Source organism: Pundamilia nyererei, unplaced genomic scaffold, assembly GCF_000239375.1.
Source record: "Pundamilia nyererei isolate P.nyererei 1_Seehausen unplaced genomic scaffold, PunNye1.0 scaffold00057, whole genome shotgun sequence".
In the NCBI taxonomy this organism is placed as follows: Eukaryota; Metazoa; Chordata; class Actinopteri; order Cichliformes; family Cichlidae; genus Pundamilia; species Pundamilia nyererei.
The window spans coordinates 2751672-2765696 of record NW_005187458.1 but is presented as its reverse complement, the minus strand read 5'-3'; the positions used below and the strand labels follow the sequence as shown (position 1 = coordinate 2765696).

The 14025-nt window shown below is 38.1% G+C and overlaps 1 protein-coding gene across 2 annotated transcripts in view; it reads right to left on the bottom strand.

Moving 5' to 3' along the window:
- The window catches only part of prrx1b (paired related homeobox 1b), a 14111-nt gene extending 3645 nt beyond the window's left edge, over positions 1–10466 (bottom strand). For both annotated transcript variants that reach the window (XM_005734281.1, XM_005734282.1), the window contains exons 1-3: positions 9763–10466; positions 4247–4422; positions 265–446 (exon numbers count right to left, since the gene is read on the bottom strand). In XM_005734281.1, coding sequence (XP_005734338.1) covers positions 265–446; positions 4247–4422; positions 9763–10009 — 605 coding nt within the window. In that variant the 5' untranslated portion in view covers positions 10010–10466. The remainder of the gene's footprint in view (positions 1–264; positions 447–4246; positions 4423–9762) is intronic.
- Between the last annotated feature and the right edge of the window lie 3559 nt (positions 10467–14025).

Below are 14025 nucleotides of genomic sequence, written 5' to 3'. Positions count from 1 at the left end.
GAGAGAGAGAGAGAGAGAGAGAGAGAACTGTTACGGTGATGTTACTGCTCGTGTTAGTGGTTATTTCTTCTGGCTTTTTATACTTTCCCCACCTTCCTTTCTTTCTTCCCTTTTTCTGGGAAGAAGGAAAGATTTCTGGGGAAATTGCTAATAAATGGAAGTCCTTCTCTAAACTGAGAAAATGAATTCCATTTGTATTCAAAGTAGGCTTTGTGCACAGAATGTGGCTGCAAGGTTATTAGGTGATGTTCGAGGGGACTATACCTGTAGGGCGCAGCACTCCCCCAAGATAGGTAGTCGTTGGGGCGAGGTGCAGGGCGAGGCACAATTGGCTGCTCCACTGCTGTCACATCTCCTGAGTAAGATTTGAGGAGCGAGGCATTTTTGCTGGCCAGCATAGCTCTCTCATTCCTGCGGAACTTAGCTCTCCTGTTCTGAAACCACACCTGCAAAGTCAAAGGACAGAGCACATTGTTTGTCTTTTAGTCATCGCTTTTTAATCTTCATGACTATGAAAGCACTGCTCCTTTAATCCAAACATAACATGCATATATGTATATCAAAAATAAGATGTAGCCACTAGATATGAAGCCATTGCTGAAGAGTCATACTGCAGTCTCTTCCTGTTAAAGAACCAATGAGAAGAGAATTCTTCCTTTGCATTGGTTTTGAGATTTGGTGTTATATAAATAAAGCTAAACTCAATTGAATACAGCTGAAAGAGTTGTATTCAAGCTTTTTTCTCATTGAAAAAGCTTCAACTTCTCAGCAAAATTTCAACCATAGTTAATAGATTTATTCAACAGGTTGTTATGATTTCATTAGCTAAATACACACATACCAACCAGTATGCCAGGGGTCCTGCTTAAATATTTCTGACACTGATTAGATATCAGGCTTTAAAGAAAGCCTTCCCTAATATACTTTTAGCTCCACTTTCTCGTCCACATATAAAGTAAACTCTGACTCCAATAAAACAACATGGTGATGCCAAAATGCCAAAATTTCAGTTTTTTCCAGACTATTAATATTTATAGCTCGGGCACAGCACTGTGAAGTATGAGGAACTATGGTGAGTCTTTCCAGACTCATTGGTCTTTTTTTTTTTTGTATTGACCAAAATGTTGGTCAATTAAGCAAGAAGGTTTTTTTTATATACTTTAAGTTTTGACCTTGAAAGCTGGTAATGTGTCAGAAACCTCTATCTTTATAGTCTGGGCACACTCATAGAATTTCATAATTCTCCATGTAATCGCCAACTTTGTGGCCTGCTCATCAAACCGCATTTTATCTCTAACCATGCAGTGAAATAGAAGCTCTAAATGTTTCTCGTGCTCAGTGTGTCCGAAGTAAGATGGGGTGTTTTTTGTGGTATCCTGTAACAGTTTGCAGTCAAATACGCTAAAATTTCTCAGTCAGCACTGAATTAAGTCGTATGACATCAGTAAGAAAAAGAGGTTTTATATGGTGTCTCACACTCACAGTTTCCCTTGTGAGAGAAAATTCTGAGCTGTTGTAAAAGCTCTAAAATAAAGAAAGTCATCCTCAGACATGTGTTCTCATACCCAGATCAGGATATAATGGCAGATCAGTAACTTTGCTTTTTGAATGGCCTAACAAGTGCTTCATACACTCATCCACTGTTATTTACAGGGATAATCAACGTTTTGATTTTGTCTGAAGATCTATAGAAATCCCTTGAAGCTACGATTGGTCAGTGTAACAGATATTTTCAGATATTTTTAAATATCGATCTATCATTATGGATTTTTTTTAAATAGTTGTGTCTCACTCTTCAACACCTTTTAAACACAAGAAAGCTCATTTTCTACATTCTGTACACAAACAGCAATTAATATCAATTAAAAGACAAACACAGTATAAAAGAAATGCTTCATGTCTATTAAATTGTAGTAAACTCTTTACCCATAAAGGAGCAGATCCATAAAGACCACCTAAACTCTTGTCTCCAATCCAAATATCTAGTCTAATGTCTAAAATGACCATGCGTCCACACGCTCTCGCTCGTGTGTCCATGCTTCATCTGTAGTTCACCTCTTTCCGTCCTTATCACCCACCAGCAGAACCATCTCATTAAGTAGACGATGACTGAGGTGGAGGTTGCTGATGTTTTTCCTTACTCTGAAACTGAGTTCATTATTATAAGTTGTATGCACTCAGAGGGGCTTGCTGACGCACTGCCTCAGGAATTACCCAAAGTCTTTTATCAAAGCATTTCTGCATTGCTCTCTGCTACACATTAATCACAGATGTGCTGCTTGTCTCACTCCCAGATCACTATTTCCTCTTTCCCTCTCACTCTGGCCACAGAATAAATACTTTCATTGTTTTGTATAAAGATAGCACTGATTTGTTTATAGACACTGTATATATCAATACCTGCAAGAAATGCACGTGTTTAATTATTAGTCATAAGTCACGTGTTTCTAGGGCAAACCTGAGTGCATTTAAGTGAAAAAATGTTTTCTTGTTTATAAGTGAAGAGTGGCAGATTATCCAGTACAACCAAGAGAAAACCAACAAACACTGGTCATAAAGCTGTGAGGACAAAGAATGAGCTGAGTGTGACGTTTGCATTTACATAAATGTCATCTCAGAGTCTGCTGTCTGAACTGGGGCTGCTGAACGTACGGCTAATTACCTTAAAGTTGATCGCCTGTGTGACAGCTATAAACTCAATGACATTTACATGTTTTGTAATTAATAAAAACATTTATAATTATGTTTTTTTTAATCCATCCATTTTCTTTACTACTTTTCCACCTAAGGGACATAGAGGAAGGAGATATAATGTGAGCGATAGGATACGCCTTGCCCATCTCCAGTCCATCGTAGACAGTCAACCACCCACTCTCACTTTCACACCTTTGCCCAAATGAGAACCATCTTATCATATTCAACATGCATGTTTAAGGTCTTTGGGAAGCAATCAATGAACACTCATAGTCTACACAGGAAGGCCCCAGCAGACCACAAAGTTCACACCAAGAACCTTCTTGCTTGTGAGGTTACCTGTTAACCACTACACCACAGTACCATTTTTTAAATATGCAAATCATAATATCAGTCAAGCTGCTGTAGGACAGAATCTATTACCAAAGGACTGATTGACAATAATTCAAACTGTAGTTGATCTTTGAACGCTTTTTCTCTTATTGCATTCATGCAAATTATTTTGTGGTGAAATATATAACGAAAAAATTATAACGCAACATAATAAAACACATCATTTCTAATTCAGTATGTTAGACTTATATGACACGCTGGAATACAACACATGCTTCATGAACAGAAATGCAGACTATCAGATGTTCGGTGCACGCAAGTGTGTGTCTGGATGAAAAATCCTTCATGAATTCAAAACTTTTACTAATAACTGGAAACATTCATTTTACGAGACCCATTTCAGAACACTATACATCCCAGTTTGTATCTGTTTTTGTGGCGTTCATATCAAAGTCAGTAGTTCATTCTCCCGCTGACAGCATCGTATTTAGCAGCCCTTTTGTTGCAGCACTTGTGTGTTTTACACATTTTGTAAACAACTGAGGAAATTAAACATCATTACATCCACTTTTCTAATCACGGTCGGTTCACTGGGGAGTTTTTGCAAACTGCTAACAGACTTTACAGTATCAGTAATTATCTAAAAGATCACTCTGGCATGATAAGAGATATTTGTCAGCTCTTATCAGTTTAGTTCAACACAAAATCTAAAGCTGTTAATGACTTTCGCCTATTAGGAAGGATTAATAACTAAATACACTAAGTTAAAAGCTAACAGATGATTTGACGCTGTGAGGAGTCGTGCTGTTTGTGTGACCGCGTGCACTGCAGTTTCCTATTAAAACTTTTCAGCTTAGTCAAATATTCATTTAATATGTTCTATTTTAAGATTTGTATCATATAAGTTCATATCTGTATATTAACAGAAAGTTATTTATTTTATATCTGACTTATTCTGGTACAACACTAATTTCAAATCTCATAAGTGCATTTGTTGTTTCTCTCTTTACCTAAGTTAGAATCTAGCTAACAGTTCAATCAAATGTTCAAATAACAGGAGAATCAAATGTCAAGGAATCAGTATTTGTAAATATTTGAAAATAAAAGTATCAGAATGTGGAATTATTACTGAAGGTTTATAATCTCAGGAAAACATCTTTTCTTCTTTTTTGCCACGTAGCATTGAAGCCACCTTCCTGTGGCAATACATTTTTCGTACCTGCACTCTAGCCTCGGTGAGGTTGACCCGGCGAGCCAGATCTTCTCTGACGAAAGCATCGGGGTAGTGTGTCCTCTCAAACACCCTCTCCAGAGCTTGGAGCTGGCTGCTGTTGAAGGTGGTCCTGTTCCTGCGCTGCTTCCTCTTCTTCTTCTCCTCTGTGTTCATCTGTTCATCTGCACAAAGAGGAAGAAGGAACTTTATGAATCAGAGGAACAGCTTCGTTCTGCTCAAGCATTACCCAAAAAAAATCAAACGACTATATAATTACAGTTATAATTGCAATTAACTATAAGTGTAATTGTAACTGTTATATTGTTATATAAATACAGCAGGAAGCATTGTCTGCATTGACACACAACCGCTACTGCAGACTGTAAGACAGTTTGAGTCACAAATTAAAATGAATAAAACTGATCGATCGATCGATCGATAGATAGCCAGATAGATACACTACCACTTAAAGACTGATGATTGAGGTCAACAAGTTGAGGTTTGTTTCTGCCCAGTTAGAGCAGAAGGTCATTTAATAGGTTTAATACGCAAAGAACGACACAACGTATCATAGCTCTACATTTTACTAGAGGAAGACTTGACTTATTAACAGTACCTTTTGTGGTTTATCCTTATCATTATTTTCTTGTAAACAAACAATGTTTATATATAAAACTATATATTATATATGAATATTTACCCTCATAGAAAGTACGATTTCTTTTAAAAAGCTGTGAAATCATTTCTGGATCTGCAGAAACACGTCACTTGGCTCTTCACCTAACTAACTAGCACACAAGCCAAAAACAAAAGTAACAGAATCACTTTGGCAAAGCTGAATGTGTAATTCATTATGGAAGAGTTCCATGTGCTCAGTCTGATAGTTCCCGCTGGGTGAAATCAGTGTTGGTGAATTGTGGCTGCACAACAGGACCACAAACTAACACTTTCACACAGAAAAATAAGGCTGTGATCTAAAGTGTTCCTAATTACATCCACACATACACACAGTCTGTAGTTATGTGCACACACATATGCAAAGGTAGGACGTTGCTCAATACACTCAAGTGTTTCATGCTACTTAGCAGTAATAACATTTTGAGAGATTTCAGTCAACTGAGACAAAAAGAATCATTTGGGTTTTTGCTGCTACAGATTTTGTGTCTCTGATTGGGATTTTGTATTCAGCACATTCGTTTTGTTGGGATAGTAGTTCTTTTTAAATGTGTTATTCTTTATTTTGGGGTTACACAAAATCCATAAACTTTATCTAATGAACCAGAATGGCAAATATTGGCCGTGTTTCTGGAAACATCTGTGTGTATTTTTTTTAATGCAAAAATCATTAAGTAGAACTTTTATTGCAGTACTTTTTACAGACCAGTTTTTCTCTGAGCTTTCAGTCACATGCTCTGGAAATTTTGTGGAATACATTAAAAATTAAAAGTTATTCACAACATTCATCCATTGGGTAATGTGTTACCTGATGGAGCTGGCTGCTGTTGAAGAAAAAGTTTTACTTTTGAAAATTTCCACTTCTTGGAATCTTTATTTAAGTCTATAGAAACTACTTCAACTTTCATGCTCATTTACAGTTTTATGCACTTTTTAAAAAAAGATTTCTGGAGCATGTTTGTTAGTAGAAATATGAACTTTCAGCCAAACACGGGATATTGTTGTTGTATTGATTCATTTTTCGCACACACTCCTGGCAGTGTGTCAAACATTACTCGATCGTCAAGTAACCTGTTTGTTTAGCTGTCAACATTTCTTCTAAGAGTTGCTGTCAGTCGATTGGCAAAAAAACCCAAATGTAAACTTGTTCACCTGCTGGAATCGAAAATGGAGCCCTTAAAATAAAAAGTGATGTCTGTCTGTAACTCTTAATGAATTTATTTCAGTCAAGCTGACCACAAAGTGTTTTCTTCTGCTGCTCCATACAAAGGATTTTTACAGGCCTATACATTAAAAATAGCAAGAGGAAAAAAGCAAAGACAGAAAAATAATTTGTTGTAAATTTTAAAAAAAAAGTATTCTTGTGTGAATTTATGATTTTTTTATGTCCATATTTTTCACTTTACTTGCTTCAGATTTTGATCGTGTGCTGCTGTTGACCCGATTATTTGTTTTACTGCTGCAACCAAATGTCTCATTTGTTTTGTTTGACTGAATCTTCACCTTTATTTCTGGATCGAGACTCAGAAGCTGAAACCATGAACAGTTATAAGTACAAATAATTATGATTTTTATGGTTGCAGTACACAGCGTTTAAACACAATTGCTACTGCAGGCTGTAAGACAGTTTGAGTCACAAATAGATGTGTGTGTGTGTAGGTGGGGTGGGGTTGCTGAAGGGTTGGAGTGACAATGTTCATTTTGGTTTCTTTGAGCCCTTTAAATTGGTTCTACTTCACATTTGAGGCCAACCCATAAACTGAGGAGAGTGCAAAGATGCCTCATTAACTAAAACAAATCCATGAAGTGATATTTTATTCCTTAAGTGCTTGAAAGTAATAAAAAGCAGTAGCTATTGTATTCATATTTTTGCCTTTATTTTATGCGCTAAATGCCTTAAAAATACCTTAAACCTAAAACTACAACTACCCCCATCCTTTGCTCTTCTTCTTCATAATCCAGTTAATCAGACTGGCCTTGTGACCTTTTGTGGGCATCCTGCCACCATGAGGTTTAAGCCAATAGATTTTACTAATGACATCTTCATTTCATTTCTATTGAAAATAAAGCGTAAATCTTGGAAGGAAGGACTGAATCCACAACGAGAGTAGTTTATGCAAGTATAAGTAGTTTCGTGACTTCTCCAGGCCTGTTTTTTTTGCTTTTTCACGTTTTAATCTCACAAAGAACAATGACCATGTTGCAGTACCACAGACAAAAACAAATAACCTCATTAATTTACATGAAAATGTGTGTGCCTGCTTTCTTTCTTTCTTTTTTCAAAAATATTTAACATAGCTACAGCACCAAAGTTTGATTACAGCAGCTCTGCAGACACCACGGTCCACAGTTTTGGGCTGAAACTCTGTTTATTAAATGGAAAAGAACAAATTGCAGTAAACTGGAGTTGTAAAGGCCACACATGGCAAACTAACGACCGCATACAGCTTTCTCACCAGAAACCAGCGTTTGCGCGTCTCCAGGCTGAGAGTTAAGGAGCAAATCGTGACGCCCTTCCCGCCGACTTTACAACCGGAGAAAAGTGGACAGCAAATAAGATCTGTCAGAACCTAAATGTGCGTCTAAACTTTCATTTAAACATATAGGAATTAAATGTTATTATATAACTTAAATTAAACATTTTGACTGCTAAATGACACTTTTAGGGCGATTCAGCAATAAAAAAAAATAAAATCAAAAGGTTTGTAGGCCTGTATAAAAAAGGTATTTATTTACAGTATTCTATCGGACTTCATTTTTAGATTTTAAATAAAAAAAATATGACAGGACAGAGGACAGTCCACACAAAACGGAATCCACGCAGGTATTTTTAACAGTACTTGTATACAATTGTAAATTTTAAAGCGTATTTAAAAACTATCAATTCCACTCGAGTTTTCTTCGTGGAATAAAATATTTGGAAACCTTCATGGGTCCAAATGCCGTCACGTAGAGGTTTATTGAGAACGCAGGCACAAATAGCTTTTTAAAAAACTCAGCTTCCCGAAAAGACTCATTCATTTAATAGATCGTGCAGCGCCTGGGCAGCGGTTTGGTGTCGCACAGCTTTTAATTAACCCTCCAGGGTGATGTTTAAAACAGCAAATCAAAGCCATCGCCATCATCAGCGCCATCATCAGCACCATCATCATCCTTCTGGCAGCTTCAAGTGTGGTCAACACGTGGGACTATAGATTGATCTCATTAGCAGCGATCAGTGAAAGTCAATTAGTCCTGCTGCCAAGACAAATTCGTTAGAGGGGACCTGATTCCTAACTGAAAGTGTAGTTGGCATTTTTTTGTTGTTTTAGTTGGATTTTTACTAAATTTTGTGGACGCCCAAGCAAATAATGGACATCTGTGCAAAGTTTTTTTTTTAAACGTGGACTAAAAATGTTTCAAATGTTTGAATCAGTTGTTGATAATAATAATAATAATAATAATAATAATAATAATAATAATAATAATAATAATAATAATAATAATAATAATAATAATAATGTACTTGCGTAATAATTCAGATCATAATGTTAAACGTGCTCAAGTCTGATTTCTTGTTTAATGCAATAAAAGCCGGAAAACTAGCACTACAGTTTTTACTCATCACTCTAAAACATTTGTTTTCTAAATCGATTCGTTCCTTCTGTGGTTTGTCAGAGTCACGTTTCCACAAATTAAGAGCTGATGAGATGCTGTTATTTGATTCTTTAATTGTCGGAACGAGGACACGCGCGGTAATTATGACAAATGACTAGGCTCCGATATTCTGAAAGTGTTTGACAGGCTGAAAATAACCGTAGATTAACGACGTGACCCCGCCACTTCCTCCTCCATATTTCTCACAGACGATTTTTTAGCCTTTAAAAATAACAATAACACTCATTAAAGGCTATAACGTTTGTGTCAACTTCTCCAAATGGCCCTCTGAGCAGAAAAAGAGGAGGGGGGGGGGAAGGGAGCGTTTATTTACTCTCTCAGCGGTGAGGTGGAGAGGATGTGCAGTGGCATTTTTTTTATTTATTTATCTATTTGTATTTGTTTGTTTGCGCTGAATTTATCCAGGTTCTTGTCGGCTTCGGCAGTGACGTATACCAAAAGAAAAGTTGGAAATGTTAACCTCGATTCTCACAGTGGAATTCCAACGGCAGCCCAGGGATTAGATCCCGCCTCTGTAGTGTCAAAGATATCGGCTTCATTTTTGCACACCCAGCGGGGATGAGGCCTTGTTTAAAATGTTTTCTAATAAAAATTGTGATAGGGCTATGCAAATATTCACAAAGCATAAGTCACACCTGCGCACGTCTACATGACTCAGTCTGTTTTCAAAATTCATTATTGGTGTTTTCTTCTTAAATGTAGGGCAAAACAAAGCGCCCTGCTGAGGTCAACAGTCGTGGGGAAAAGATTTATTACTCCGAAGTTAGACTTGTAAGGAGACTTCACTGACCATGTCCACCATCAGCATCATACTTCACTGACATCAGAGTGTTAATGGTAAATTAATGGTCATTTTGAGGGGGAGACCGTCAGGGATGATGCATTGCCAAAACTCACTAGAAGATTCCTTCCATGCGCGCGGCTTTTCGCAGAGCTCCGTTCGTGCGGTCTGCGCGCGGACGCTCGCCAGCAAGTCATGAAAAGAAACACGTTTAGTTTTCAGCCTGTCAAGAGAACTACTTTTGTCTGCGATTTGATTTGTTTCCAAGAAATGATGAATGATAACTTGGGATATCAACAGGGGCTAAAACAGTTCGCTGAGGATTATTTCAAATAATAAGAAGAAAAACGTGTTATTTTGAGCTTCGTCCCATCCTTTTAAAACATCTTTTCATCAGCATTTCACTTACTTTCCTGCTGGGTCGTGTCGCTCCCGCTAGTCAGCCCCGGAGATTCCAGCATATTTCTCCCCGTCTCCCCGACGCTCTCGTCTGCCTGGGTACCGACCATTTCCCCGGCCTCTTCCAGATCCAACAGATGGCTGACTGAGAAGTTCTTTTTGGCTTGCAAGTTGTCCAGGTTAGACGTGATTGGGCTCTCCAGGCGGTTTGGTATCGTAGCTTGCCTGTCCATTACATGTGCATAGCTAGAAGTCATGACGCAAGTGGGAACCAGCGGAAAAAAAGAGAGCGGTAATAAGAAAGAGAAGCGCAAGTGAGCCAAGTAGATCCGTGCATGCAGAAAGCACTAGCAGCGCCTCTAGAAAAACACAGCCAGATAAAAACTCGGGACTTCCGAGCAGAGGGTGGATCTGTTCACATCCAAATCAGCAACGGAGTTCTCAAACGAACTTGTTCCTGCTTTCCCCACTAAATCTTTTTACAGCCAATACATCCAGCAGTACGAGTCAGAGAAGAAAATGACCGACCCGTGTTCGTCCAGTCGCGTTTTTTTTTCAATTTCAAGAAATCATATAAGAAGAAGACGTTCTCTTCCTCCTCGGTTTGAGCCACATATGAGCAGGAAGAGTGGCCGCTGCTGCTGATGACGACCAGATGCGTAAAGTTCTGTGTGCGCACAAATCTGGCTCAGCTGCAGCTAGAGGCACGGAGGCAGGACGTTACCGCCTCACCTTCAGGCTAGCTTCTCTCTCTCTCTCTCTCTCTCTCTCTCTCTCTCTCTCTCTCTCACACACACACACACACACACACACACACACACACACACACACACAGCTGGAAAGAGAGACTTGCTGCACTACGAAAGTGGGCCGATTTTCAACCGCACTCTTAATAAGGAGTCCGTAATTGCGTGCTAACGCTTTTGCTGTGTCTGACGTTTTTCATGACCCCACCACCCTCTTTCCCCTTCAGCTGAAAACATCACATCAGCAGCATCGACAGCCCGCCTGGTGTTAGCCGTTTTTCTCTGATAAACCTCAGCTTGAGAGTCCTTACGGGGGATGCAGGAGGCAGCAGAGTGTGAAGGGAGGCACGCTGTTATCTTTGTGTGCTGATAAACCCACTCTGAATGTCCTGCGGTGTGCCACCAGTTAAATCAACCATAACCAGTGCCAGTCAGTCTATCCACAGGATTGTCCGCATGAGTGCTGGCTGAGCTGCCAGCCTAACGGAGAAATGATAGAAGCAAATTACAGGGCGACTATGGCACCAACCATCCATTCTTTTACATTTAGATTTGAAACTGAAAACCGTTCCTTAAACTACAAACTAATTACCAAGGCCAGCGAGAGGTCCCACAAACATCACTCGAAAGTGTATTTTTTATAATAGTGATAGTTGTTTGTATTTTATCGTGATTTTTAACAATGTTTTATTCTTCATTTTTTAGATCGCGAAAAAGAAACGCACGAGTTTTACATTTCTTGACAGTGTATTTATTTGTATGTTACACGTGATGTTCCTGCCACTAAATACGTTCTAAAAACAAAAGAAAAAACAAACAAATTTTTTTAAAAAATTTTTGGGTCAACCCACACTTTGTTAGTGCATCTACAAATGTGTTTAGTGGGCACCATGTCTAATCCTTGGTTATCTATATACAGGCACTTGAATAGGCACTGAACTGTCTGGCCTTTAAAGAAATTGAAAAAAAAGGAATTTTTTCACAATTTTTAAAAACTTTATAATTGCAAAATATGCAAAAATCTACATGAGCTGCACTTAAAAAATGCAGATCCCATTCAATACATTGATGAATTGTCTTACATGACATCCTGTTCACAAATATTGTCCAGATTTTTACCTCTGTCATCACACCATTAAAATATTACACCAGACTAGGATTTTCAGGTACTTTTACAAATTCCCCTTCCTGTCCATAGCTGAATGCTGAACTGATGGCCTTAAACAGTTTCAGTTTCATTGGTGCCAGAAAAATTTTGATATGTAATACAAGGCAAAAATTCTGATTATCAGCTGTAATCTTTTCAAAGCATTGAAAATTAAAGTCAGAAATTCTGGATACAGACCAAAAGACATATCGAGGCGTGTTATATGAAAAGGTAAAGACCATACAAGTATCAAAGCATGAGTCTAAATGATCCCCTGTGAGGAAGAACCTGGCAACGGTCAGAAGGAAAAACTCCCTTTTTTTAGAGAAGTGAGATGAAATAAGAGACAGACGGAGAAAAAACAGGAGCATAGCTAGGCCACAAACAAACACACAAACAAAAAAGAAAGAAATACAATGTGAATTTATTGAATTTCCTCAAACTGGAGATCTGGGGGGGATTTCCATGTTTCAAATCAGCTAAGGATGAAACAGCCTGAGTATGAAAAAAAGCAGTAAGAATCATTTATACTGGTACTAGAATCGTAGGGGATTACCAGCACATTTGCCAGTTTTTCCTTTCTTTCTTTCTTTCTTTCTTTCTTTCTTTCTTTCTTTCTTTCTTTCTTTCTTTCTTTCTTTCTTTCTTTCTTTCTTTCTTTGCTAGATAAAATATAGTGGAGTGAAATCTAGAAAAGCATGAAATGCTTTGGTTATGTATTGACTCCTGTCTCATACACAAGCTAGAGGTTAGCTGACTGAGGGAGGTTGAGGGATGAAATGGAAGGAGCTAATGTTGTTGTAAATGAAATGGTACTTAATTTTTCTACTAACTCAGCATTAAAAACACTTTTATATATACAAGTGTTTCTTTGCAACTCTTGTCCAAGGAAGCTTCAGACTAAAAGAGTGTGTGTGTGTGAGGGGGGGGAATTGAACCGCTTAGCTTCCGATTCGTAGATAACCTGCGCTACCTCACGAACCACAGCCACCCAGTTATGGCAGTGGGGTCATGTATTCAGATGGCAAGAGTTGACTCTAGGCTCTGAGGTGCCATAGACGTCCTGTAGCTTCCAGCCCCTGATCTGGGAAAAGAACACTTGATGCCATCAAAGGGCCACCGATTGAATCCAGATGTGCCTCGCTCGCTCTTTCCATGTATTTAATGAAGGCACAGGGATAGAGTAGACTTTTTCATCATTAGCTTTCCCCCAGATTCGCTTTTCATGGCTACAAGTCGATTCTGGTGCCAGCTAAGGGAAAAAAAGAAGAAGAAGAAAAAAAAAAGAAGAAAGAATGAAAAATGGGGGGAAAAGGCCTCCCCATGACTCAAGCTCAGTGTTCTCATTCAGGGCCCCTATTCTTTGTTCTGAGCTCAATGTGAAAGTGACTTGTTTGCCCTGGCTGCTACAGTTTGTCTGTGGCAAATCGAAATGTCCAAACATCTCTGAGACGAATATGCCATCCTGCAGAAGTGATGTTAGCAGGAAAAATCTGTGCACGTGGCTGAAATGGTTTAGAAAATCAGTATCAGGGTTAGCACAAAAGTACTTTGCAAATGATTTATTTGTGCACATTATTTTGCTGTTACAATATATGGGTTTAATTTATGAATGGAACATAATCTAAAAACACCAAGCCTCAAACACATTTAAAGCACTTCAGAGACAAATGATAACATGGTTGAAATACAAAAATGAGTATTCCACTTATTTCAGCTTCATTCAATAGCTTGCACGTATTTAATGTTTCCAATAAATATCATTGTATCAGTCTGTGCATTCTAACATAGCTGACAGACTGACAGAGCAGCCCAAAACAGGAACATAGGCCATCAAAGTCAGAAATATTCAGTCATAAATGAATTCCAAGATATAGAAAAGTCCAAGTGTTGTGATCACGTCATACCAGTAACATAAGCACTGCTTTAATGAGACTGTTTAAAAAAAAACATGCCTAACCAAGTTTAACATTACCATATGAATACAAAAAATGTATGCTATCCATTTCAGTGTTGTTGTTGCAACACTTTTTTGTATTTATTCTACATTAATGTGACTTTCTTTATTCCCCAAATCACAACCAACAGTTGATTACAAGCTTCAAGTGGTTTTGTGTGTGTGTGTGCTTTTTTACATGATGTGTTACATCATCTGTTTGAGTTTGACAGGCAACTTCTGGGCTCAGATTTAACTTCAGTAAAGTGCATCTCACAAATCTTAGGGCTGTGCACAAGCCAAAAACAGGAATGGTCATAAATTAATGCAAAGTTTCACAAAACGGGTTTTGGTGATTTTTGAGTGCAACCTGATCACAGACTCCTGAAACTTTACTCTCTATTTTATGTCAGAACTGAAAGTGTGTAGAGGGATAATTAGAGT